General features: G+C 45.5%; 1 protein-coding gene across 2 annotated transcripts; it reads right to left on the reverse strand.

Moving 5' to 3' along the window:
• Nucleotides 1-3892: 3892 nt before the first annotated feature.
• Nucleotides 3893-8464, reverse strand: LOC120702804 (probable protein phosphatase 2C 54). Of its 2 annotated transcripts, XM_039986758.1 has the most exons (5): nucleotides 8213-8464; nucleotides 8015-8167; nucleotides 6330-6530; nucleotides 5758-5960; nucleotides 3893-4786 (listed from the first exon to the last, which is right to left on the reverse strand). In XM_039986758.1, the coding sequence occupies exons 2-5, from the start codon at nucleotides 8099-8101 to the stop codon at nucleotides 4219-4221; spliced, it is 1059 nt and encodes a 352-aa protein (XP_039842692.1). In that variant the 5' UTR covers nucleotides 8102-8167; nucleotides 8213-8464; the 3' UTR covers nucleotides 3893-4218. The 2 variants fall into 2 exon arrangements, with proteins under 2 accessions (XP_039842692.1, XP_039842691.1); XM_039986757.1 differs by having other exon boundaries at nucleotides 8015-8464.
• Nucleotides 8465-26524: the final 18060 nt, after the last annotated feature.

The following is a 26524-nucleotide window of genomic DNA, read 5'->3' on the forward strand; positions in this document are numbered from 1 at the left end:
ATAGGATCTGATCACGATTGGTCATAATAAAAATTTCCTGACATGAAGTTCAGCCTAATTATCACAAAAAAGCTGTCATGTGAAGGTCAAATTCTTTGTTTGCATCTCTAAGAAATATTATAATTTGTCTTTTAAATTTTTATTTATGTGTTTTTTGTTCTGTCATGTGAAAGGTCAAATTTTTATATTGGATTGCTATGATATACTAATAAATAAATTAAGTGTTTAGTAGTCTTGATGCAATCCAAATATTTTTAAATATAATTATTCTTTAAACACGTGCATGTGGCACGTGCATCTCCATTAGCGCAACTAGGCTCCACGGATGCAAAAGCTTGATGATTGGTTCCCTGTACTCGGCAATAGGCCTGGCTCGTCAGATGCAAAAGGCCACTCCGAGCCAGGCTCCCGAGATACGCAGAAAACTGTTGTTTTCCCCAGAGTTTGGTTGGCGCCATGCGCGAGCTAGCACTCGGGCCACCGCGCAAAAACCCAAGCAGCCGGTTTGCTTGCAGCTAAATAGCAATCGCTATCTCCGCCCGGCCTAGCTGCGTATGAACGAGGACCAAACAGAAGGTCCTTGCACCTTGGGAGCCTGGCCAGCGGTGGCCTGCATCGTTGGTGCGAGCCAGGCTCGGCAGCGAAAGGAACCAATCAGACCCATGGTGAATTCTTTGAAGACAATGATGCATGCACTAGAGATCGTTTTGGATGAGATCTACTTTTTATGTGACCTTTTTTTTAAAAGGAAGACAAACAGGATCTGACTTGGTCATTTACTCCCTGTTTGGATGGCTGATTCGCTGGGCTGGTTGCTGATCTGCTAGGCAGGCGGCTGATCTCGCAGACCCTGTGCTCCCCGCCGCGCTCGCTCGCGCTCGGGGAATAGTGTTGCCAGCCAGCCAGCCCAGCCAACCAGCCAACCGAACAAGCCATTAGATAGTTGTATAATACAATGTCATATATGAACAAGCATATGTGAAAATGATCTCATAAAAGATGTACCATGAAATAGTGCACTTCATAAATAAATTCAGTTAAAGTATTAATATTGAATACTATTTCTATTTTTGAAGGTAGCTTAGTTGAGTCTTAAGGTTACAGAAATTCGACTTCTATATTTATGTGGTTATTGGGGCTTGACTTTTCTATTTTTAATTTTTATTGAATAATTTTAATGCATGTGATACTAATTATAGTTTTTTATTTGATTTTTTGAAAAACACATCCTTCTCATGCATACATGTTATTTCTATAAACATAAATTTTATTTCAACTGGTTTTCGAAAAACACGTGCCTGCGGCACGTGCACCCTACTAGTTGTTTGAACAAGGTAGCAGATGCTGCTCCGGCCGCCCACTTGCAACAAGAATGTTAGGATAAACTTACTTTCCATTAATCTTCCACTACCACTCAATGAATCCGTGACGGATGAGCAAGAATTGGGCCGTCTAATCTAGGCCTTAATAAGCAATCCTAATGGAAGATTGTGGTTGGGCTGGTTTGGGTTGGAGGAGGGGGGAGGGGGGGGGGCATATATATGATTGAAAATTGTGTATGATAAAATTCTACGGTGGTGAAGTTAGAAAGCACCCCGAAGTATCTATGATAAAGTACCTAGTACTTCCAAAATGTGAGACCAAATACAAAAAAGTGGGACCAAATACTAATTTAATTTAATTTTTATAAATACTTTCCATAGATCAACGGCTAGAAAAAAAAATTAGGTAAAAGTACTTGAAAGTACCATTGGTACTTTACAATCATTGTAAAAGAGTCTTGTATATAATCCTAAGCATGCATGCACAAAAGTTGGATGATCGTGATTTGTAGCGTGTTTGGTTGGCTACCACAATTTGCAAATTTTTGGCATGCTTTTTTTTGGCAGCTGTTTGGCTCTTGTCTTGGACTCAATATTAAGACAAATTTTGACTAAGGTGTGGCTTATAAAATTTTAGTCACACATCTTATTTAAGATAATAAGATTTGACTAGGAGTGCGGCTAAGTGTGGATGAGAACCAAGCATGCTCATTTTTCTTGTGAAAAATCACATGGTCATCACGTCAAGTCGTCAATTATTAATTTTATTTGTGCATCCAATTGACACAAAGCATCGACTAATCAAAGAGCTAATGGCTAAAAGTATGTGTGACCTCTTTTATTATACCATCTTTAACGCTTAAATAAAGAAGACTAAAAGAGTGTACTTTGGCGTGGAACACTGCAGCATATCCGGCAATGCTCAGTCATACATTGCACCGACACCTGAAGCTGCGCATACAATGTTGGAGTAGCTACACGAGAACCACGCCACACTTCGGCAGGCCCATTATTACGGCGGTGACATCAGTCAACAACTATCCTTTTTCTTTTGTTTCCCAACTGTGCAGTAGAATTGCGTACCTTTGCATTCAGAAAAATGCTAATTAAAGTGGTAAAGAAACTTTTTTTAGATAAAGGAAAATTCCGGTCTTGAACATTCACATTGTGAATCCTAAATACCACCCTGGTGAACTTAGTAATGCCGAAGTTGGAACTTTGAACCCAGGTGCAATTTCTCGACTAATCCTGGAATTTGCAGTTTCTTGATTGATTTTTCTTCAAGAAGTCAGTACATCAGTGGTGTTTCTTTCCTCTTCAACAAAGGGGCAAAATGAAAAGGAGTAAATAAATGAATTACATCTTGGCTGTTGCTATATCTACTGTAGTAGGCTTGGCTCCTCATCAAGTGATGCGCCGTTCAAGCAGGTTTCATCTAGAGAAGGAGAAAAAGAATAAATAATGGAAAAGATCAAGAAACATTTTGCTCAGTGGTGTCTAGACGTATGGCCCCTCGGACCAAAGTAATCCACATGGATCTCTGGCAGCCTGTGGCCAACCTTATCTTTCTCTTCAGAAATGGTTTCCTCCATCTTTTCACCTGATGGCTCAACACCAGTGTTCTTCACTGCCGTCTCCCCAGATTTCTGAAAGAATGCACATCAGTTAGCACCTGAAGAACGAAGGACTGCACAATGTGCACTAAGATGCGCATGAGAATTGCAGTTACTTACATGAGCCATCTGGTTTCTGAATGCCTCCTGGCTCTCTGAATCCAGCCGGATACCCTCTACCCTTGCCATCACCAGCAGCAGGGCAATGGCAGCAGCGACCAACGGCGGCGAGGTCTTCATCTGATCTCTGTGTAAGGATCTTGGAACAGTTCGTGTTTCTGTAGCGAAGCTAAGATGGAATAGTGAGGACTGAAGAGCTGTGGTCTTTGTTTCTTGGACTTGAGCCATTTGACCCTGAGATGGTATATATACATCTTTGCTCTGGAACACAGCTGTGGGCCCACCCAGTGATTGGTGTACTCATGTCTGCAGTGGAGGGGTTGTCTGAAGTACCAATGCAAGATGTGGCCGTAGTTTGTGTTATCTTTGTCAGCCTTTGCAGAAGTATGTCTGCCCAATTTATGGGACCTGGTTAGGCCATTGGCCCCTGGATTAGGTGCTAATGCCACACTTGAAAGTACCAAAGCGAATTAAGATTTTTGGCAAGTACACTGGCTGGTCTCTGCTACAACAAACATTTGCCCCTAGAAACTTGTGTGCGTGTCAGTAAAGAAATGTACACGAGTGCGTATATGTGTTCGTGCATTCCTCCAGTAAGTACAGACAGGCTTGTTAATTCGGTTATTTTACTGGCTTAACGAAAAGGCGCTATTTTGACCTTGTTGCAACAAGACTAGTCAGACTAAAAGGATCAGTGTTTGTGAAATCTAACCTTTTTGCTAACATTATTCTGAACTGTGTTCAGCTCCTTATCTTTTCTATTCTGAGACCACAAAGGTGAAAAGTAATGAGGAGAAAAACTAGAAATGTGACCAAATTTTGGCATATTTCAGTCAGTCAGATAAAACGTTTGTTACATTATGAAAAGTCAAGTGCATGGCTAGGCAGCGTCATTTTTATTTACAGGGGAAAAAAGGGGGAAAGCATTACACAGTTAGCTGGGAGCTGACAACTTCTTTCCAAGGTTTAGTTTCATCTACTTAAAATTCGTTACAAGTGGAGCTCAAATTTGTTGGTCCAATTACCAACAAGAATAGTAGCAAGTTTGTTGGTTCAATTACCAACAAGAATAATAACCCATGCAACGGGTAGCAACTAACAACAATGAGGCGCCGAGATGACTACATACAGTTACAACTCAGCAATGCAACGAAGCACCTAGTTTATTTCCTTCCCAGGAGTATCCTGAGGCTATTGAGCCCGTCAGCTGATATGCTCCGTGCCACCCTACCGGGACGGTCTACTTTGATCTGGGGAGGGGCCTCCACATGGAACGAAACCAACACTGCGGTTAAGTTGTCACTGGCCCCTCGCCTTATTGCTTCCTCAACGATTTCCTTGCAGCATAGTTTCACATTGTTGTGCTCTTGGAGGCGCCTCCGTGCAAAGTCCACGGAATTTTGGTTTGAGAAGACGTCCCAGATTCCATCACTGCCAATTATCAAGAACTCGTCGTCCTTTGTCAATGTGATGATCTTGAGCTCTGGTTCAGCACTCAGGGGACCTCCTGGTTCGCCAACTTCTTTCATACCCTCAAGATGCCAGTCACCAAGAGCTCTAGTGACTCCTAACAAACCGTTCAGATAGCCATCATCAACATAGCCACCAAGTGATTCTATGCGCAATTTTTCAGTGAGGCTACAAGGCCTGTGGTCCATGGACATTTCAATTGCAGTGCCACCCCGGGAAAGAACCGCCCTACAATCACCAGCATTAGCAACCAGAAGAGACCTGCACGAGACATGCAAATTTTTAGAATTGGCCATAGGGGCTCGACAGATAACAAGTAACAATAAAATTTAACTGTATAAATATAGAAGACAGTTAGAGCACGACATATCACACATGGAGTACACCTTGGACTTCTCTTCTAAAACGATATTACAAATTTGAAAAAGAAGGTAGTAAAATTGGGTAGCTGCTAATCTGCACCAACAAACAAGGATCCTTTGATAGTTTAAACCATGGCCTTCTAAGCTTCTGAGCCCCAAATTCTCATTCGAGGGAATAACGCTAGAAGGTTGTCAAAGAGAACAGGCCTTCTATTGAGGACAATCAGTTCAATTTCTGTATGGACAGGCAGCTATGGGTATCTAATAAGCAATCTCACCTTTTCAGGTTCACAAAGATTAACCTCACCTAATATTAACTACTTTGCTTAAATCTTCGCAAACTTTCTCTAAAAAAGTAAGCACATCCCATCCCAGGTTGGAGAATTTTACAACTCGATTTAGAACTGTGTCACTAGGGACAGATACAATATAATATCCAATTATTGTGGTAAATATTAAAATGTGTTGAAGACTAGACCTAGTACAGACATGGGACTAGCTCCATCTAACTTTAAAAAGCAACCCTTTTTTCCCTCAAGGAAAACTCAACATGCGATGGAATGTGTACAAACATATTTGAACACTGTAGCATCATTTCGACAAGATATACTAGGTATATTTTCATCAGATCTCCATTAAAATATTTCTTGTGTAAATTTCCATCTGGTAGACATTGAACAACAAGGCTTTATGAGAAAACCAATACAGATACAGAGGCATACATCTCATGGTATTGATGAAAAAAATCATAAAAAAACAATTATACTACAGAAGTACAGATACAGGCATACATCTCATGGTATTGATGAAAAAAATCATAAATATACTATTTAAAGCTGGGCATCATCATTCCGTGTGAAAGTAAAGTACCTTCCAAAAATCATTGCTGTAAGTGCAGTTGTGCCAGAGGAATGGTGAGAGCATGTCTCAGCAAACTGGCCATCAATCTGAATAAAAGACCTCCTGACAACCTTTTCAAGCTGAAGAGGGAAATCTGAATCTTCCACAATTACCCTTGGTAAATTATCGCGAACGAAATGGGCAGCATCTTTTCCACCATGACCATCAAATACCTGATTATTGAAATGGAGAAAATACATAACCAAGAGAAATATCAATTTTGCAAGATTCATGTATAATGTATGCAGAGAAACTAACATACTTATATAGATTAACTGATGAAAAGCAAGGCTATGATTCAAAGTAATTATTGAGGGTGCAGAACCGATCACTAGCTGTGCATACGTAGAGTAGAGTAGCATTGCTAAGACTTCCATTAAACTAGGGGTATTATAGTGAATGTATTAACTGCTTATACGGGTTATTCTAGTGAATGTAGTCGGAATATACCATCACTGCTTGTAGATGTGCACGTGTGGCATTACAATTTGTCTGTCAAACTAGCAAGGGGGAAAATGGACGGGCACAACGGCAGTAATTACCCCATAGAAGGAAACAACTTCACTATTCAATGATGGGAAACCGAAGTTCTTAGCTAGGTCCGGAATGCACACATGGGCATCTTCCATGTATTGGCGACCTCCAATATCAGACCAATCTCCTGATCGGAGCACTGGAACAAAATTGCTTAACTTATTCTGCCTGAAATCAGCAGAAGTTGTGTTTTCACAAACTCTCTCCATCTGCGTGTAAAAAGATAGGGTCAGTACACAAGAATGCAATATAGGAAGCAAAAAATGTGAATCTATAGATAAGCTAGCTAATATTAATTACATGCGATCACAAAAGTCAAGTTAGCAGCATTGCCACATTTATATTGAACATACTAATGTAAGCAAACTATGATACTTTGATTATAATCTTGTATCTAAAATGTCTACCAAGTCTACTTTAGTATCAAACAAATTCAAAAATTACTGTCAGGTAGAAGCATATTAAGTTATACAAAAAAACAAATCTATTTCAACGAATAAATTTTCAGATTAGTTGGAACAGTAAAAAATTTAGAAATGATTGTCATATTTTCAGATTAGTTGGAACAGTAAAAAATTAGAAATGATTGTCATTCTTATGCAGAGCATTAGTGGCAAATGTTGTAAAACAACCAGAACCTATTTATACATAATAAGTTCATAAGTTGGTAAAAGTCATCCTTTGCCAGCTTCATTACTATTTGCTTATTCCATGACACAAATTAATGCCAGAAACCAACACTAACAGTCCAAAAAAATCTGAAACTAGAAGCTTCAGCACTAATTGCCTATTCCGTGGCACCAAGTAATGCTGGTAACCACATTACCAGTCCAAAAGGATAATCCACCCATGACAATAACACCTAAAATCAAACTGCAGTACCTCAAAAGCCATGATTTAAAAGCCAGCTGATTTCGGCTGATTTAATAGTACCATGTGAGAAGAAATAAGCCAAAACAAGCCGAAATAAGCCGGGAAAAGAGCAGCCGAACAGGGCAATGGGCTAAAAATCTAGCAGTTTCTATCACCAATGTGGATATAAATCCCATCAAAAGTCAGTAATCACGAAAAAACATACGTTTGTTTCATTTCATTTCAGTCCGGGAGGGAAATCAAGTACATGTGCACTTGGCAAATACTTGATTTCTGAAGAAGTTCCTGACTTTTCCTGCTTGCTATGTACAATGCTTAGAAATTACTTGTCAAGTCTGCCACAGCACATCTCACAACGAACAAGCAATGATTGGACAGTTTGACAAGTTCAGCATTCAGTACAAAATTGACGCGCTGAGGAACAATGAAAAGCATGGGCAAGCTGCCAAGCTGCAAACAACTACTAGCTGCCACCGTTCAACAGAAAACACCTACCAACATTATACAGCAACAATGCGAGGTACCTTTTTTGGTAGTACAATGCAAGAAGTTTTAACAGTCTTGTTGATCACACCTTCATTAGCATCAATTAAACACAAATAACCCACCTAGATTCTTGTTGCAGATTCAAGAAAAAGATACCCAGCGGCGTGTACACAAAGCAAAGACAATAATTGCTTTGCAGTAACTCCATCCTTCACGCCATGATGGATCACTCAAATGAACCGACAGAAAACGCGTACCAGATTCGCAGATACATCGAAAGTTTCATCTACCCCAAAATCGAATCTTTATTTTGCACAGAGCAGTGGGCACCCACCTGACCCAGGGGGGATTCGGCGGCCTCCTCGACCCCTTCCTCTCCGAAACCGAGCCTTTCCGTGTCCTCCGGCTCCTCCGCGCACATGACGCCGGCGGCCGGACAGCCTCACCACCGGCGTTCTTCTTGGCACGAGGGAACGAGGCACAAGCGCGCAGCTGGTGCTCCGCTGGTAGGAGGAAGAAACACGAGGGGGCGGGAGGAGAGGACAGGGAGAAGAGAGAAGCAAAGCGAGTCAGTAGGGAGAAGAATAATTGGAGCGTGAGGGGAGGAGGGGGAAGAGGAATCCGATGAGGAGAGCAACACGGAAGATTCTTTGGGAATATCTGTGGGGAAAGAAAGAAATCCTCCGGTGAAAGGAGATGGTGTGTGGGAGTAGGCGAGCGAGAGGGATGGAGATTGCGGCGGTGGTTGTTTGGTGGAGCTCGGATTTTTTTTTTATAGTGCCGCACAGTGGGGTGGGGACTGACTGGGCTTTGGCTTTGGGTGCTGGAGGAGGACAGGTAAACGGCGAGGAGGAAGAAAGGCACGTGGTGAGCAGGCGTCAGATGTGACGTGTCTAGGGAGTTTGATGGATGCTATTGGCCCTGCATTTGTTCGGTTAACGGAAATGCCCTATTTCTACTAAATGTGACAGTCATATGTCTGGCCAAAATCGCAGTACCACTTGAATTTCCTTCGGTACTTGTGTGTTTTGGTTTTCTCCAAAGGCAGTTTATAGTAGGGAGAGAAAAACAAAAGTCAACATTTTAGCTAAATATTTCTACAACTCAGTTACACAAGAATGAGGGAAACCCTTCTCCGCAGGTGGACATTTCCTCTACATCCAAATAAATCTTGGTAGTGCTACTTCTAGTATGCAAAATCGTTGCATTTTTATCCACTGAACTTGCAACTTTTCCGTCTCTACTCATAAGTTAATGAGTTATGGTACACAGCCTGTTTCTGTTTGTAGGTGCTTCCTGGTGAACGGGGAGTGTAGGTGATTATTTCTTTTTATATCTTGTAAATGTAAAACGTGTTCTAGAACGATGTATAAGGCACGTAAACTTGTTAAGAACACGTTGTAAAAATATTACTTTCGGAACAATGTGCCGCTAACAAAGAACAACCTAGTGGAAGTGGGCCAAACAGCACGACATACTAAAAGAGAACGGCGTGGTGAAACTGTTCAACAAGCTCGCTAATTGCTTCGTGAAAAGATGGAAAAAATCATTTTTACCTCTCTGAACTTTAGGGCAAGTTCGCGTTTTCTCCCTGAAGTCGAAAACCAGATTCGTTTGCACCCTGGACTACGGAAACCGGTCACGAGACCTTTCGGAGACTATTTTTCGGCGGTTTCGTCCGACGTGGCGCCAAGTCTGCCGGTCGACGTGTCCCGCACGCTGAGGGCGTGGCATCAGGCCCATCTGTCATTGAGCAGGTCTGCGTGGCGGTTAAGAGGAGTCGCCGTCCGCCTCTCCCTATCGCCATCAATCCCCCCAATCCCTAACCCTAGCCCGCTCCGGCGGAGTCAGTGGCGGCGGCGGAGGCAGCGGCGAATCCCTTGTGAGCCCGCGGCCTACTGCTGGAGCGGGCGAGATGTCGAGTTCACTGAGCTCAAGCAATGCTCGCGGCTCCTGGAACGGTGATGGCTGGCGGCGGACCTCTCCCATCCCGTACCGGAGAGGCCCGTTCGACTATGAGCCTGAGGTCCTGTGCCACTGCGGCACGAAGGCGGCGCTGTGGATCTCCTGGAGTGATGACAATCCTGGACGGCGGTACTTCAAGTGCTACAATGCTCGGGTAAGTCCATAGAGCTTAGTGGATTTAGTGTGGATGGCACAATGTTGCTTAAATTTCAAGGATTGATACACTTTGCAGCACGATTTCATGGGTTGGTACGAAGCATCTGTAAACCCCGTTCATCGCAACCCTGCTCATGGACCTCCGTGACACTGTTTGGGCCCTGAGGCATGAAAGGAATGAGGTGAAGGCTGCTCTGGCTGATGCAGTGGTGAAGATGGAGCAACAAAAGAAGGAGATTGCTGGGCTGAAACTGGCAAACGATGCCTTGAGCGCTACCAATAATGCAAGCCCGCAGAAATCAGGGATGATGAGGCTGTGGGTCTTGGGTTTGCTTGGCTCGTTGGTCGCTGGAGCAATGTTCATGCGCCTAGGTTAGGAACTGGACCTGAGACTGTGGTCAGTTGTTGGCGCCTACCAACGTCACCACCGGGAAAGCAGCGATGACGCCCGCAAACGCCAATTTTGGGGTGGCAGTATTTCATGAACCACGAATAAATCCGCAAGCGCACGGAATACCGCTATAGCATTTTACCTGGGAGTATACCGGGGTGTCATTTATATTTCCAGAGGGAAGACGGTGAGTGAAGGGATATAGACCAGTTGATGAACTTTATCTAGATTGCATACTCTCATGCATAAATAGGGGTAAGATATATAACATGATAGGAGGTAGTGTGACACACACACACAAACTACCCTCTGGATAAATAAATAAAAGAATAGATAAAAGATGCTCTAGGCCGGGAGCAAGACAGAAGTTAGATCTCGAGTCAACTATACTAGACTAGCTATATCTATACCATCTTATAGTTAGATCGTCAGAGATTAAACTACACAACAGGGAGATTGCTATCGAAGCAACAAGAGGAGCCCGTACACCCCCGACGGCTTTATGTACCTCCTACCCCCCATACCGAACGTGGAGGATTACTCGGGCTCGGACAGGGCTGTCACCACCTGCCGGCTACCTCTACAAACCATGGGTATAGTTGACATCCAGCAACTCTTAGCTAATCTAGACACCAAGTCTACACTAGTAAGCGATACTCTAGTGTCCCGCGCGGAGTGTAACGTCCCGCCTCCCCGAGGCCGGGCCCACTTACATCTGGCTGCTTTCTAGGACATAGACTGCCCTCACATACCAACACCAGTCTTTTCTGCACATTTTGTCCTTCCTCGTGCGGTGCACACTTTGTCCTCCCTCGTGCACACCCGAGAAGAACTTCCTGGTCGGTCACCCATTCCCAAATTTCTCTGGGCCAAGCACGCTTAACGTTGGAGTTCTTTGAAGATTGGCTTCCAGAAAAGAAATTGTAACTTGTTGGTATGAGTATCCTATTAATCCTATTAAGCCCTGGGCCGGGGTGTCACATACTCACCCCCTTAAGAGACCGACGTCCCCGTCGGTCAATCCCAAGCCAGGAACGTCCTCTCTTGGCCACGTCCAGTACGTCCAGTGCCAGCAACTCATGTGCCACATCCGTGCGTCCAGTGCCAACAGTCCCTGTGCCACGTCTGTGCGTCCAGTGCCAACGGCGCATCCTAGATGCCCGCGCACTGACCCGCCACGCACCCGTGCACGTGCCGGTGGCATCTGCGCCCCCACGCGCCCGTGCTCATGCCCCCGCACTTACGCCCGTACGTGCCTGTGAAACCGCGAGAATCCACTCTGATATCATTCTGTAACGTCCCGCCTCCCTGAGGCCGGGGCCACTTACATCTGGCTGCTTTCTATGACATATACTGCCCTCACAGACTAACACCAGTCTTTTCTGCACACTTTGTCCTCCCTCGTGCGCACCCGAGAAGAACTTTCCGGTCGGTCACCCATCCCTAAATTTCTCCGGGCCAAGCACGCTTAACCTCGGAGTTCTTTGAAGATTGGCTTCCAGAAAAGAAGTTGTAATTTATTGGTATGAGTATCCTATTAATCCTATTAAACCCTGGGCCGGGGTGTCACACGGAGCCCCCACCCTCCGGATGGACAGACATCACACTAGAGCAAACATATAAATACTGGAGCAGTTGATAGAGTTCTAAACACGATATGTTAACCATCTCAAGCACAGGGCGATCATGCAATACAAGCATTGAACAATAACGCAACCATATCAAGAAGCATATATCCGATAACTCAGAATATACTTCAAGCAGATATCGGTAACCATAGTCTAATTCTATTACAAACAACCGAATATTACAAGAGAGAGCTAGAGATGAACACATACCAGAACTCTCGAGCAACTCCGATGACTCAAAGACTCTTAGACTTCTCCTAAACTCCACTAAGCCTAAAGACTAAGCAAGAGGTGAGTGAGGTGTGGTGTGTGTGTTCTATTCTCACCCCCTCCCCTTGTATTTATAGCAGGGAGCCACGGGGTGAGACCCTTGTAACCGACATAGGGGTCCTATGAGGAGGCGCCACGTGGCTTGGATGAGGCGGTGGGGCCCACAGGCCAGGTCGGCCGACCTGGTAGGTCGGTCGGCCTGCCCGAGGCTCCAACCGCCCCCAGCTTCGTCCAGCAGGGTGTCCTGGGCTGCCTTGTTCTAATCCCGTTGGTCTTGGCCTGTTTTGAGTGGTCTGAACTGGGTTCTTGGGCTACACTTGGTCCATTTGAGCCTGAATCGTCGCTCTGATATTTTCTGTGATTTTATGTCAGGCCAAAGTGTGCTTGCAACATGTACATTAGCTCAAAAACACAACTTGCATTTTCTAGAAGGTGAAGTGTGGTTTAGGGACTTTATTGGATAAAGATGCGTGTAAGAAATGCAAACTCTCATGATTTTCTGATCAAGTTGACGTCTGGAAATGGTTGTTAGTGAGTGTCAACATCAGTACTTAATGATCTAGCTATCTAGCTGTATGATTAGCTATTAGTATGTGAACTGTGTGGTTTAATGGCTGTAGTTTGTGGTATGTGAACCCTGTGGTCTAACTGTTGTGTGTGTTATGTGTAAGGTGTTGTATCTGTGTAACTGGAAGTGAACCCAACCTTATTTATGTATGTGCAATCTGTGGTATCTATGTTGTTATGTGCAATCGGTTGTGTGGTATTTTGTTATCTATGTGTGGTATGTGTAAGCTGTTGTAGAAACATGAAGAATGACAAACCACAATGATGTGGAATAGGTTTCCATAGAACAGAAACATATAGATGAAAAAGCACATTGAACTAATACCCTACATGACAGTTGTAGGCAAATGTTCGACTCAAAACACAAGCAGGGCCATGAGTTTGATTTACATGACAGATAAAGACAGTAGTTTGGCAAACATTACAGGCAAAGCCACATGTTCGGCTGAGATGTCTTATTAAGACACAAGTTGCATTACATCATCAGAGCTTGGCAGAATCCCATGGAGACAGTAAGAGCATAGGCAATTTTGAAGTGGATGCATTCTAGCATTGTTGCTTCTTGACAGATTCTTCTGCCGAGCATTGGGCTGAAGCTGATCCAGCTTTGATTGAGATTGTAACACTGGAAGTTGCTGCTGAATTTGGAGTGCGTGCATGCAGGTTCACAGATGTTGTTCCAGCAGAAGTAGTTGTTACCCTTGCCTTGGCCTTGGTATGCACCAGCCCTAATGTTTTTGCCTGCAAACAGACACACAGAATTGAGATGTTACAGACATTGATATCATGGCTGAATTCTTGATATGACAATGTTACTTTTTTGCTAGTTCTAATTGTCCCAATAGAGTTTCGGTTGTCAGTATTGCAGGAGAGCTTCCTTTTGGAGTTGTTGCTTATTGGATTTGTGGACATAGGAGTGGACTGTGCAAGAGGTGCAGATGGAACAGGAGCAGATGGGCCTGCAGCAGAATGTTCTGCAGATGGAGTAGCAGTTGGAGTAGCAGTGCCACTTCTTTTCCCACAAGATGTCCTATTATGCCCTGCACACTTACATTTATGGCATCTGATAACAGTTCCAACCCTTGACATTTTTGTTGCCTTTGGTTGTTCATGAGATTCCCTTCTCCTTTCTGTCTTTGGTCTGCCAGGCATTTTGATGTATCATGGGGCTATCAACTTGGGCCTATCAGATACTGGCCAGCTTCCCTGACCTTCAACAGGCTCCAAGCAATAAGTGTATGTCTTCCTAAACTGCTTCACTGTGTAACAGTCTGTAATGAAATCTTCTAGAGATGATGTCTTGAAATAGATACTCGATATTGCATGGCAGCATGGCGACCCAGATAACTGCCAGTACCTGCAATAGCATGTCTTTTCTTGTAGGTCCACTGTGAACCTGTGATCCCAATGCTTCACCTCAAACTTATCTGCACCATTACTAATTGCATGGCAGTATCCTGATATTTTTATGTATGCGTTCAATTTTTTGAGAATATTTGGGCAAATTCTTCCCATCCACCTTTCAGATTTGGCCCTTTGTTCCTGGATCCTAACCATTAGTTTCCTTCTAATGGCCTCTAACATGGTGATGATAGGAAAGAATCTAGCCTCAACTATCCACTTGTTGAATGATTCACATAGATTATTGTCTACTGAGTCACAATTGGAGCCTAACCTGAACCATGCACTACTCCAGTGATGTGGATGGTTCCTCATGATGGCTTGTACTCCTGCAGGGGTGTGCTGTGCTAACCTAGCTCTAGCAAGATTGAACAACATTTTGCATGGTGCCTTTGCACATGCCCAGAAGGGTTTCTGCCACTCCTTTTTGTGGAAGTCTTTCTTCCAATTGGCATATTGTAACACCCAAGGTGAGTAAGTTCCTAAGATGGTCATTAAGTTGTTAAGAGAGACATTTGGAGATGAACGAGTCACTATGAGCGAAATGTCATTTTTGGGATCAAAGTTGACCAAGTCAACATTTAAGGTTCCAAAAGTTGGAAAAGTCAATAAGAATATATTATAGAATGTTTGAAGTATTTAAAACTTAGTGGAAGCAATATTGGAATCGAATCCAAGTTGTGAGTGCCTCAAAAGAAAAGGCAAAAGAGGAGAAATTGGAGTGTGATGTTCGTGGTCTGAAAACTGGAAGTCTGAAAACAACAGTATTTAACCAAGTTTGGATCCAGTTTCTGAATAAATTTGTATGCACACTTTGAGATATGATGGACTGAAAATAAAATTGGAGTACCAAGGATTATTTTAGTCAAATAGTTCAGTGGAAAATGTGAAGAATCATATTTTAATCAAAGCTCCAAGTTGCAATGTTGGGCTGTTTCTGAATTCAAGTGCTAGCTGAAATTGGCCAAGTCTGAATTGCTGAAAGACAGTGATAAATGGCTGAGTTTGGGAGTGAATAAAATAATATTTAATGTAGCGACTTGGTGCAAAAAGTGCCAAAATGGAAACTTGGATGTTCATGCTTCGCAGTGATACTATTTTTTTTATGTAAAAGTGCCTAAAGGTGTTTAAACTAGAATACAGAAACTGGTAAATGAAAAGAAATTGCTGAATTTCTGAAACTCGTCTGAACCAGCCATGTTTAGAGCAAATTTTCAACATCTTAGAGGCCGAATTTGAGGAGGTACCTGAAAGGAAAGTTTTAGAAAAATGTTAGTGATACAACTTTTATTTTGGACGATTTCAAAGTTTGGTAGTGGAATTTGGATAAATAGAGGCTCAAAGTCTGGAGTTTTCACTGAATAACAACAGATTCAGACTTAGCAACAGAGAAAAGGGCAGCGCAGAGCTTTGCCATGCAGCTGCTTGCCGCTGATGGAAGGCCGTAAATTTTTAACCCATCCACGCGTCGATTCGAGCTCGAGCCAGCGTGGGATGAATCTGCATGAGGTGGCAAGTGTTGGACCGTGAAATTTTGAAGATATACTGCCTGGACATATCCAATTGCCTAGCTTCCCGCCATTTTGTTCCCTCACACCGAGCTCTCTGTTCTTGTCAAGTTCATCATCCTCGCCCAATCTCTGTCCAATTCCTCGTACATACCACCTCCCAGGATCACTACTAATCCGTCCGAATCATTCTCGAGCCAAATCCTACACCGCAGCTGAAGCGTCCCCTCATAAGAGAAGACCTAAATGTGTTACAAAATCAGTCCCAGGAGGCTGATGGCACATTTATTATATCAGATGGTTCATTACCGTACAACTCTACGCGGTAGTGAGCAGAGAAATGCCACTATCGCGAGGATTACAATCCACACACACGCGACGATATTAAAAACAAAGAGAAAATCCTCAAGGTCTTGCGCCATGCGGAAACTCTTGCGGGTGACCCAATCCACAGGCAAGGCTGGGTGCAGGACGGTAACCCTACTCGGCGTCGTCTGGCACAAAGTCTGGATCTTCTTCTGTAAGAAGGAAAATGGGGTGAGTACAAACGTACTCAGCAAGTCCAACCACACCCACGGAGGGGGGGTATAACAGAAAATATGCATAGGTAAATCAAGGATAAGGTTACGGCTTAATTTGCAGAAAAACGACATTTTATGCAGGGGTTTATTTTATAGAAAACCTTTTAGAAATCAGTTTTTGTTTTAACACGGAGTTCAGGTTTTAAAACTGCTACCGGGCTCCCCGTCCATCGTAGCACACGGCACAACTGCCGGAACTAACTCCAAAACAACTCACGCCAGCCCATCCCAATGAAACACTAGTTATGTGACCACACCGTAACTCGCCCAATACCGTGGGCACGGACTATTCGAATAGATTCTTAACTCTGCAGAGGTGTGCAACTTTACCCACAAGTAGGATACCACAACTCGAACACCGTCGTGTCGGTGTAGATCCCAACATAGCCATTACCCACCATAGCTAAGCCTGACTAGCCATCACGGGATGCACCAAGGGGTCATTGACTGTTCACTTAGGTATAACCGGGCATAAGTCACTCGGGGCTTATCCCTTTTCCTTAGTCACCCGTTGCTCCCAGCACTCCTGATGGCTATCACACCAACTAGTGGGATTTATGCTACGCCGTTGCCCATACAACGGTCGAGTGGTTTGCACGATAGTGGAGTTAGGTGAGATGACACACCAACTCGGTCCTTAGACACGACAAGATGGATATCTCCCTTCTTTGCCCTGCCACACAGGCATGAGCACACCAATCGGCAATTCACACAGAAATGCCGTCCATCCCGTCCATACTCATCTTTTCGAAAAATCCACATTTTATCCCTTCCCACACGCACACATTTTCTTTATCAAATAAAATATATATTATGAGTAAAGTCCTAAGCGTTCTAATATCGATTAACGTCCAAGCAAAATCAGACATTAATCTAGGTGGTCAAGGAATGGTCATCGCAAATCAAGGGGTGGCTATCCAACCGTGTTTTTATGCAAGTAAATCATATGTAACTTTATAAAACAGGCCATTTGGTTGTGTTCATAAAAACTAGGACAGAAACATGCATCAAAGGATGGGATTGAACTTGCCGTCTTCAAAGCCTTCGGGGAAGTCCTGTCCTTCGGGCTCGGGGTCGCGGAACTGGTCTTCGTTCTCCTGCTCACAGAACTGCTCGCTAGCGGGCTCTCCTTCGTTCACTCCGCGGTCTACAGCACACACAACCAAGCGTCCAATCAAAACAAAGATTCTATCGTTGAGCTCGAATCGGAAGCACATAAAATATAGAGTACGAAGTATTATTTTCGAGTGGTTTCCTAATGGCATGGCCAAGACTTGGTTAGGAAAGGCGTGATAAAGTTTCGGGTTGATCAGAGGTCGTTTGTTACATGAAATGATAGGTTTTAGTAAAGGTTCGGGATCGGATAAAGGGGCAGGGGCCTAGTTGTAAATAATTCGGGAAAACTCGGGGCCTGTTTACGATTTCTAAAAGTATTTGGGCCTAAAAGGGAAGTGCAGGGACCTAATTATTATTAGGTTTAAATAGTGGAGGATTTGTTTGCAAAAATAGAAAAACAGAAGGGCCTTTTTAGGAAAAAGCCCATAAGGAGTGGGGGGTTCTTTATGGAATAAAGGGAAGGGGGAGGGCCTAATGGCAAAACTACCATCTCCCTCCTCCCCCTCGCACTGGGAAACAGGGGAGGCGGGGGCTCGCTGGCGGCGGCCTTGGGCCGGTGGCTCAGGGCGCTAGGGCGGCCAGGATCGTGGGGGAAAAGGGGCAGTGGGATGTGGGGGATTGATTTCCCCCACTCACCTCGGCCCGGGGTGTAGCGAGGAGGCGGGGCGGCGCGGGCCGGCGGCGGCGGCGCTACTGGAGCGGGGCGGCGGCGCTGAGGAGAGGGAGGCGGTGGTGGCTGTGGCAGCTTGGGTTGTGGAGGAGCGGCGCCGGCGGGTCTCTTTATAGCTGTGGAGAGGCGGTGGCGAGGCCGGGGGTAGGTGACGGCCGGCGAGCCGCGCGGAGCGCCATTAATGGCGTCTTGGCTCCTTGCGGGTGTCGCGGAGCGAGGCACAGGCGGCGAGGCGGCCTCAGTTGACGGGACGCGAGCGGCAGCGGCGTGCACAGGGCGGCGCTGTGCGGCCCAGGGCGGTGGCGCTAGCGGCGAGGCCGCGGCGAGCACAGGGCGTCGCAGCGACGGGCGGCGCGCGGCGCGCACGTGGGCAGGGCAGGGCGTGCGCGTGTGCGTGCGCGGCGGGGCAGGGGGTCAGCGGCGTGCGCGGGACCGCGGCAACGCCAGCGGCGGGTGTCGCGGCGTTGGCGCGGGCGGCGAGGCTGTGGCGTGCGGGAGCGGGCAGCCTGGCGGCGGTGTGCGCGCACGCACGCACGTGCTTGGTCCGGGGTTGGCGTGGCGTGGCGCGGCACGGCGCTCGGCCAGTGCGCGGGGTGCGCGCGGGCAGGCGGCTTGGCACGGCCGTACGGCGGCCGGCGCCGCGGTCCGGGGCTCCGCGGCACGGCGAGCGCGTGCGCACGGCCCGGGTCGACTTGGCGCGGCGAGCTGGGCAAGTGGGGTGAGCGCGCGCGCGAGAGCGGGCGGTGCTCAGGGGCCGAGCGCGCGGGTAGGAGAAAGGAGAGGGAGGGAGAGGGAGAAAGGAAGGGGGAAAGAGAAAAGAAAAGAAGAAAAAGCGAAAAGGGGGAAAAGAAATGGGAAAAAGGAAAAGAAATAGGGAAAAAAAAGAAAATGGGAGGGAGGGAAAGGAAAAGGAGGGGGGCGGTGCGCGCCAGCGGCGACCGCGACTGCGGTCGGCCACGCGTGGCGTGCGGCCGCGGGAGGTGGGGCACGCGGTCGGAGGGGAGAGAGGAAAAAGGAGGGGGCGGGATTCGCGGCGGCTGGTCACGACGCGTCGCGTTGGATGGGAAAGAGATGAGACGTGGATTGAATTCGGGTGTCGGGTCAGATCTCCGGGGATCGGGAGATCGGAGCAGGAGGGTTTCCGGGAAGTTAGGGTTAGGGTTTGAGTCGAGCTCAACAACAAAAACAAATTTAGTGCATGATTTATTTTGGTGAGTTTTCGGGATGTCACAGCAGCTTAGGGTCCGAAATCATCTTCTTCCTCGGGTTGTCTTGCTGTGCCGTGAGAAGGGGTGAGTTCCATGGTCTGGTTGTATTTAGTTTGATTCAATGGGTCAAGAAGAATATGGAGTGTATGTGGAAGGTGTATGAGCAGTTGGTAGGTTCGTTTCGTGCTCACGATGGTAGGAACGCGCGCCGTTGCCATGGCCGAGCCGCGACCATGGGGTGTCGTAGTGGAGAGCCCAGCTCTGGTTGTTTTTGGTTGGGGAAAAGTGGTTGGTTGGGTTCTTGGCGCCGTGGTGGTGCTCATCTGTTAGTTGTTTGGGGGCCGTGATTCTTGTGCCGCCGGTCGCCGTGGTCACCCCTTGCCGGGGTGGGGCTGCTGCCGCCGGTCTCTGTCTCTAGGGAAGAGAAGGAAGAGGAGGGCGCGTAGGGTGTCTGGGGAAAGGTCCGTGGCCCAGCACTGGTCCCTCGCAGCAGGCTCGCCGCCGGAGCCTGGAGCTGCTGCCCTGCTGTGCGTCTAGAAGCAGAGGAGATGGTCTTCCGTGAAGGGAAAAGAAGGAAAGGAGCTGAGGGAAGAAGAAAAGAAAAGTGAGGGGGTTAAGTGAAAGAAGAAGAGTTTAGTAGAGAAGGAGGAGAACTAGAGGGGTTTTTCTTGTAAAATTGTTTAGGTTTTACTAGAAATTAGATTTCAATTTTGTTTTCTTCTATATTTACTTATAAATTTGTAGAAAATGTCCAAATCTAGTAAACCCAATTTCTCTAGGATGGTTTTGTTTTCTTTTATGCATTAAAACTTTTAAACCCTAGGAAAAATAATAATAGTATTGATTATTTATTTCTATGCCTTTTATGTAAGGTATTTAAATAAGTACTTAATAATTATAAAATGTATAAAATTTTGAATAATGTTATTTCAATCACAAATGCTTGATAATTCATAGGAATTAGGTTTTGAGTTAGAAATTAATTATGAAACCCTTTTGTTTAATAAAAGAAAATGCTTAGGATAGGTTAGTAATTAAGAAAATGGTGGGTTAAGCTTTTTTGTGGGTAGAATAGTGTCGACTTACAATGTTATCTTGAAATAAGTTGTACAATCTTCTTTTATCAAAAGTTTTGCATACTAACATTAACTTGCATCCTACCATAGAATCTGAAGCACCCGAAGTGTGGAGTTTGTGGAATTATCTGAAGATCCCCAAGAGACCGAGGAAATTCTTGAACTTATTCCTGTTGTTGAAGGGATTCTTGAAGATACTAACTTAGCAGGAACCCAAGGCAAGTCCCGGTGCATTTATACCTACACTTTTATAATTATTATGCAATCATCAAAACTGGTTTATTTCCTGATTGTGCATTAGTTCTAAGAGTTGATTGCAACCCAGTTCTTTTATGCATAATCCATCCTTGTTTAATAGGACATCTTTGCCATCTTCTCAAACTTAATTAGTAATGTCCTATGCTTAGCAATGCTTAGTTGTTACTTTGTAGTAACCTTGTTACTTAGTTACCTAAGGTTAATCTGGTTCTCACTTTGACCAAGGAAATGGCTTGATTTTAAGTTGTGGGCAGAAGTTAGTGATGTAGTTTTGTCCATTGGAACTATTTTGTTAAGGACCGTTCGTTGTCTTAACCTTTGATCAAGTGATGCTACCTGGTTGCTTACTGCCATTGGGAACCAGCAAGCCTGGTAGATTAGTTGGCTCTTGGATTGGAAATGATTTGTACCCGTGCTTGGCGTGTAGGAGAAAGGCAGGGGCGTAGCCTGAAACTCACATTGGAGATCAGGCCAGACGTGGGGTCCCATGTGGGGGTGCGCCTCTGGGTTTGGGTAACTTTGCTTCCGGTTCTTGGGTACGACTAATTGAAAGATTGTTTCGTACAGCCTCGAAACTGTACTTAACTGGTGATTAGGTATCTCCTGCAGAATGTAAATCGGTCCGGATCGCCACAATTCTCGGTTATGAATGCACTTGATCATCGCTTGAGCATCGTAGTTAAGAAAAGTATTTATGATGTTTTCCTTGGAATTTATATTACTGATTTCTTAGTGCTTATTGTTATGAAAAATGTTTTATCATCTAGATGTTAAGTAATTATTAAATTGCAGTTAAAATCACAAAACAAGGACTCAATATTAGTAATGCAAAATTATCAAGTCAGCTAGTCCACTAAAAAGCCTTCATACTCCTTACAGTTTTTTATTTCTTTTAGTCGGATCAGTCTTGCTGAGTACCTTCGTACTCAGGGCTTCTATTTTGTGGTTTTTCAGAAGTGCAACAGCCGCCTGCTGAAGAAGATTAACTGAAGAACTAAGTATTTGAAGGTCTCCAAATACTTAGTATGAGCTTTAGATGTTATGTTTAATTAATGCTTACTGGCTTGTTTGTTTTAAACTCTTAGAATGGTGTAACCTGCACTTAAATTTGTTTCAAAAGTATCAGTTTGTAATAATTCGTACCTTTCAGTATTTATGTAAAAATGTATGGGTTGTTGATGATCTCCCTTCGTGGAAGCGATCCTGGTGTACGGTTGAGATTCAAGTTGTACGTGGATGATTTGGGTCGTCCCGAGGACACTCGACGGACTACCAGATTTAAGCTGTTTTAAGTGCGTTTACAAGAAATTATAACTGTGATAATAATTTGGCGCACTTAAGCCAGTTTAAGTCGGGCGGTTCCGCCACACATATATATGCCTAGCACAATTCATATGCTCAGCTTCTGGTGCCCACTTTTCAACAGCATTTAAAATTCCCTGCAGGAAAACAGAAAGTGAGAATAATGGTGATTGTTTGAAACTCAAACATAGGCATATGTGAAGAACAGACCTTCTGCTGGTCTGAAATGAAGACCCAATCTTTGCCATCTCCAACTTGTATGTCCCTAAAGAGCAGGTCACAAAACCAATCCCAGTTCATGTTATTCTCTTTGTCTACAACAACCCATACAATGGGATACATCTGATTGTTTGCATCCCTTCCTGCAGTTGGTAGAAGTTCCCCATTGGTATCACCTTTGAAAAAGCAACCGTCAAGACCAACCACCTTTCTACATCCTGCCATGAACCCTCTCTTGCATGCATCAAGGCAGATGTATATTCTCCAAAAAGTGGGTGGTTCAACATCAGCTAGTTTGTTTATCACAACTGTACTCCCCACATTAGTCCTAAGCAGCTCCAATTGATAGTCATATAGTTTCTCATACTGCCCTTTCCTTGCAGCATAAGCCTTGTGCATGACTAATGCTTTAGTTCTCTTCAATTTGGAAATGGAGACATCTGCAAACATTTCCTCCTGCACTGTGTTCTTTATCTGGGAAAAATTCCAGCTGGGATTAGCCATTATGAACTTCTCATATTTGGCAGCTATCCTTTTAGCAGTTACATGTTTATTGTCCCTCCTGGGTGGACATGTATCATTTACAAATGTTGCTATCTGCCAGCTGTCTGTTCTGAAGTTCTTGGAACACAAACATACCCAAGGACAGTGTTTCCAATCACATGCTGCCCTAATTCTTGTTGGCTCATCCTTGACATACTTCACTGCCTTTCTTTCATTCAAACAGTACTGTATAATAGCATCCTTGAATTTCTTCTTCCCAATGAACTTCATGCCCAGCTCAAACTTGGGTACTTCATCACTGCAACTGAACCTCTTATAGTGTTGTTTCTTCCTCCTTAGCTCTCTATCACTGCCAATCTCTTCCACGGAGTCCTCATCATCTGATTCAGCATATGGAGTATCATATCCTTCACTCTGTAATTCTGTTTCTACTGCTTTTGGACCATTATCTGTTAATTCCACATCATCTAGTGAATCAACTCCACCACTCCTCAACTTCTTCTTAAAATTTTTGAACCTTTTCAATATTTCATGAGCTTCTTCATCTTCTTCAGATGAACAAGCATCACCAGACACATAGTCACTGTCCTCTGAAGATGGTGACCCATCATTCTTCAAGCCTTCCTCATCCCTTTTCCCACTTCTCTTGTCATGACTAAGCAAACAAATTTTCTTTCCCTTCTTCACTGGCCTCCTATAAAAATCTCTAAGCAGCCTGATTTCCCTCTCAATTTTTCCCTTGGCTCAGGTCCTTTTGTCACACAGACTAAACGTTTCTTGGGCACTTCTTCATTGTTGTCAGAAGCTACTTCTTCATCATCTGAACCTGCTGCTCCATCATCCATATCCACTAGCTCATCCTCAAAATCACTTACATTTGCCCATGACGACTACATTTGCCCATGATGACTACAATTGCCCACTTGCAGCCTACATACAAAAACATGTTGAATGCTACTGCTCAGACCAAATCTGGGCAATTAGAAGTAAACAAAGACTACGTAGAATATACAAATCGACCATCAAAGACTAAACAATTCCACTCCACACTCCATGACGACTGCATCGACTATAAAATTAATCGAAAGACACAACGAATCAGCGAATCATCCAGACTGCGACAGCAGACACAACGAATCAACACATTAAATTAATCGAAAGCTCACTCACCGTGCCGGCCACCTTGTGCTGCCCAAAACACCCCGTCGGAGGCTCCTCACAGAAACGCCTTAGCGGAATGCTCGAGCAGGCCGCGGGCTCGCAAGGGATTTGCCGCCGCCTCTGCCGCTGACTTGGCCGGAGCGGGCTAGGGTTAGGGATTGGGGGGGGGGGGGATTGAAGGCGATTGGGAGAGGCGGACGGCGACTCCTCTTAACCGCCACGCAGACCTGCTCAATGACAGGTGGGCTCGATGCCACGTCCTCATCGCGCGGGACACGTCGACCGGCAGACTTGGCGCCACGTCGGACGAAACCACCGAAAAATGGTTTCCGGGAGGTCTCGTGACTGGTTTCCGTAGTCCAGGGTGCAAACGAATCCGGTTTTCGACTTCAGGGAGGAAACACGAACTCGCCCTAAAGTTCAGGGAGGTAAAAAATGATTTTTTCCTGAAAAGATTACTTGAGGGTGGCCGGCCCAATAAGTTGGGTTGCTCAATGGGCTCGATTGCGATATTGGGCTGGACTACATAAATGAAAAATAGAAGGAAAAAAACTAAAACACATCAGGGTTATGTTTGGGCTGCAAAGTAATCCACTGCTTGCCGCTTAGCCCCATCAACATAAAGCATAATAGCAATTTAACGGGAGCTGCTAGGGTCACACGGGTGACCCCAGCAGACTTGTCACCCACTACAAATTTTATATTTTTGGGCTTAAAATGGGCATTGCTGGGGTCACGTGAGTGACCCCCAGCAGACTTGTCACCCATTATAAATACAAACTGTCCCATAGTCAAATTTGTTCTTGTTTCAGAATAATTTTTTAATTGTTCTAGCAATATAAATATTTTTTTGGAAACAAATAAAAAGTAGTTATTGTGTCTTATGCGATGGTTTGACTGCCAGTAGTCTGAACGACTCCTAACATTTGCCATTATACTGGCTCATAGTTAAATTTGTTCTAGAACAAATTTATTTTGTTCCGGAATAATTTTTTAATTGTTCTAGCAATACAAAAAAATTGTTTGGAAACAAAATTTTTTTTGTTCCGGAACAAGAAAGCAGTTATTGGGCCTTGAGCGATGGTTTAACTGTCAGTAGTCCGAGCGACTCCTAACATTTGCGAATTTAACAGGGCGCAGCTGGGGTCACCCGTGTAACCCAGCAAAACTGTCACACTAGCTTCTTTCACCTCAGATTTTCTGTTTTGGGACTAAAGTAGCCCAACAAATCGGCCACATGTGTAATCTGTCAAATTTGTTTCAGAACAATTTTTTTTCCAGAATAATTTTTTAATTGTTCCAGCAATAAAAAAATTTGTTCGAGAACAAAAAATAGTTATTGGGTCTTGTGTGATGGTTTAACTGTCAGTCACCCGAGCGACTTCTAATATTTGCAATTTAACCGGCAACTATAGTTGACCAAATGGCCAGCCTAGCACGGCTCGACACGATCACAATTGGGCACAGCCCGTTAACTCGCCCAGCCCATTTAGCAATCATACCTTAACGGGCTGAGGTGTTAGCCCAAGCACGGCTTGCCAAGCCGTGCCGTATCGGCTAGTCAGCTCATTTAGCCCACATAGGCGCCATCACACTGGGAAGAACGACCGCACAGTCGAGCGGAGAAGGAAGGTCGCGCTGTCACACCGCCGGGAAGGGAGGCGGCCGAGCGCCGTCGAGCCGGGAAGAGAGGTCGGGCGATGTTAGCCTCGCAGACACGCGGGGAGGGGAGGCGGCCAGGCACTTGCCGCACCACCATGCGGGGAAGCGAGGAGGATGGCGGATCCGACGTGTGGGGAAGGCCGGCGGTCGCGCTGCTGTGCAGAGTGAGGAGGATCGGCCGCCTGCCACGGTAGGTTAAGTGGAGGGTGGGAATCAGGAGTTAGGGTTTGGAGTTGAGAATGAGTATATATGTGGGCTAGATATGGAAAATTTTTATAATGGTTTGGTATTTCGAACCGTCTACTAATCGTGCCATGCCGTGCCGAGCCATGTGTCGAGAGGTCAGCTAGATCAGTCCAAGCACGGTACGAGGCCAATTGACCTCGTGCCGTGCCTAGACCTGACAAAAAAACCTTGCTGTGAGCCGGTCCATGGTCGTCATGCCTTATGGTCAACTATACCAACTACGAAATCTGCGAGATTCTTATGTTTTTGAGTTCAAAGGTTCCAAATTTCTACTTTCCGTCCAAGATTTTCCATTTTTCCGGAATCTCGGCCCGTGAAATTTTGACGCACAACATCGCTCGTTTCAGACGCGAAGCTCGAGGTCTGTATTTGTATATGTATATATATACGGAGTATACAAAGTATCGTCTTAGGTTTCCACCTCTGCGGACGCGAGTAGCCATGGGACGGAAACGCTCGCGGTCGCTATCTCCTCCGCCGGCGAGGCACCGGCGTCAGGGGCCGTCGACGGGGACGGGGACGGGGACGGGGAGATCGCGTTCCGAGCCTAACAAGGAAACACGGGTCCTGCTCCTGCCCAGGGTAAGATTGTTCGGCGCCATGATCTATCAGGTGCGAAGGTACTTGTTACTTCGAGGACCGAATCATCTTCGGTTAAATTTACATCTGCTCTTGTAGCTGCGAGACGACGCGACGGGGCGGAAGCGGCCACGATCCCCGTCGCGCGAGCCACCTGCGCAGCCGCCGCCGCCGGCCGCTGGCTCGCGTGGCCGACGGAGAGATGGCACATTCGAGCCCAAGCTTGTCTACGCTCCCGCTGCCAGGCGGACGGGTAGGCTGCGCGGCCAGGCCGTATGGAGGCCGCCGTCGGTGGTCCAGCGGCCGGGGACGCCGCCGCCGCCGCCGCCTGAGAAACGGGCCGCGTTCCGGGCGAGCCTTCGCCGGAGTCGGCGGA

This window comes from Panicum virgatum, chromosome 4K, assembly GCF_016808335.1.
Source record: "Panicum virgatum strain AP13 chromosome 4K, P.virgatum_v5, whole genome shotgun sequence".
In the NCBI taxonomy this organism is placed as follows: domain Eukaryota; kingdom Viridiplantae; phylum Streptophyta; class Magnoliopsida; order Poales; family Poaceae; genus Panicum; species Panicum virgatum.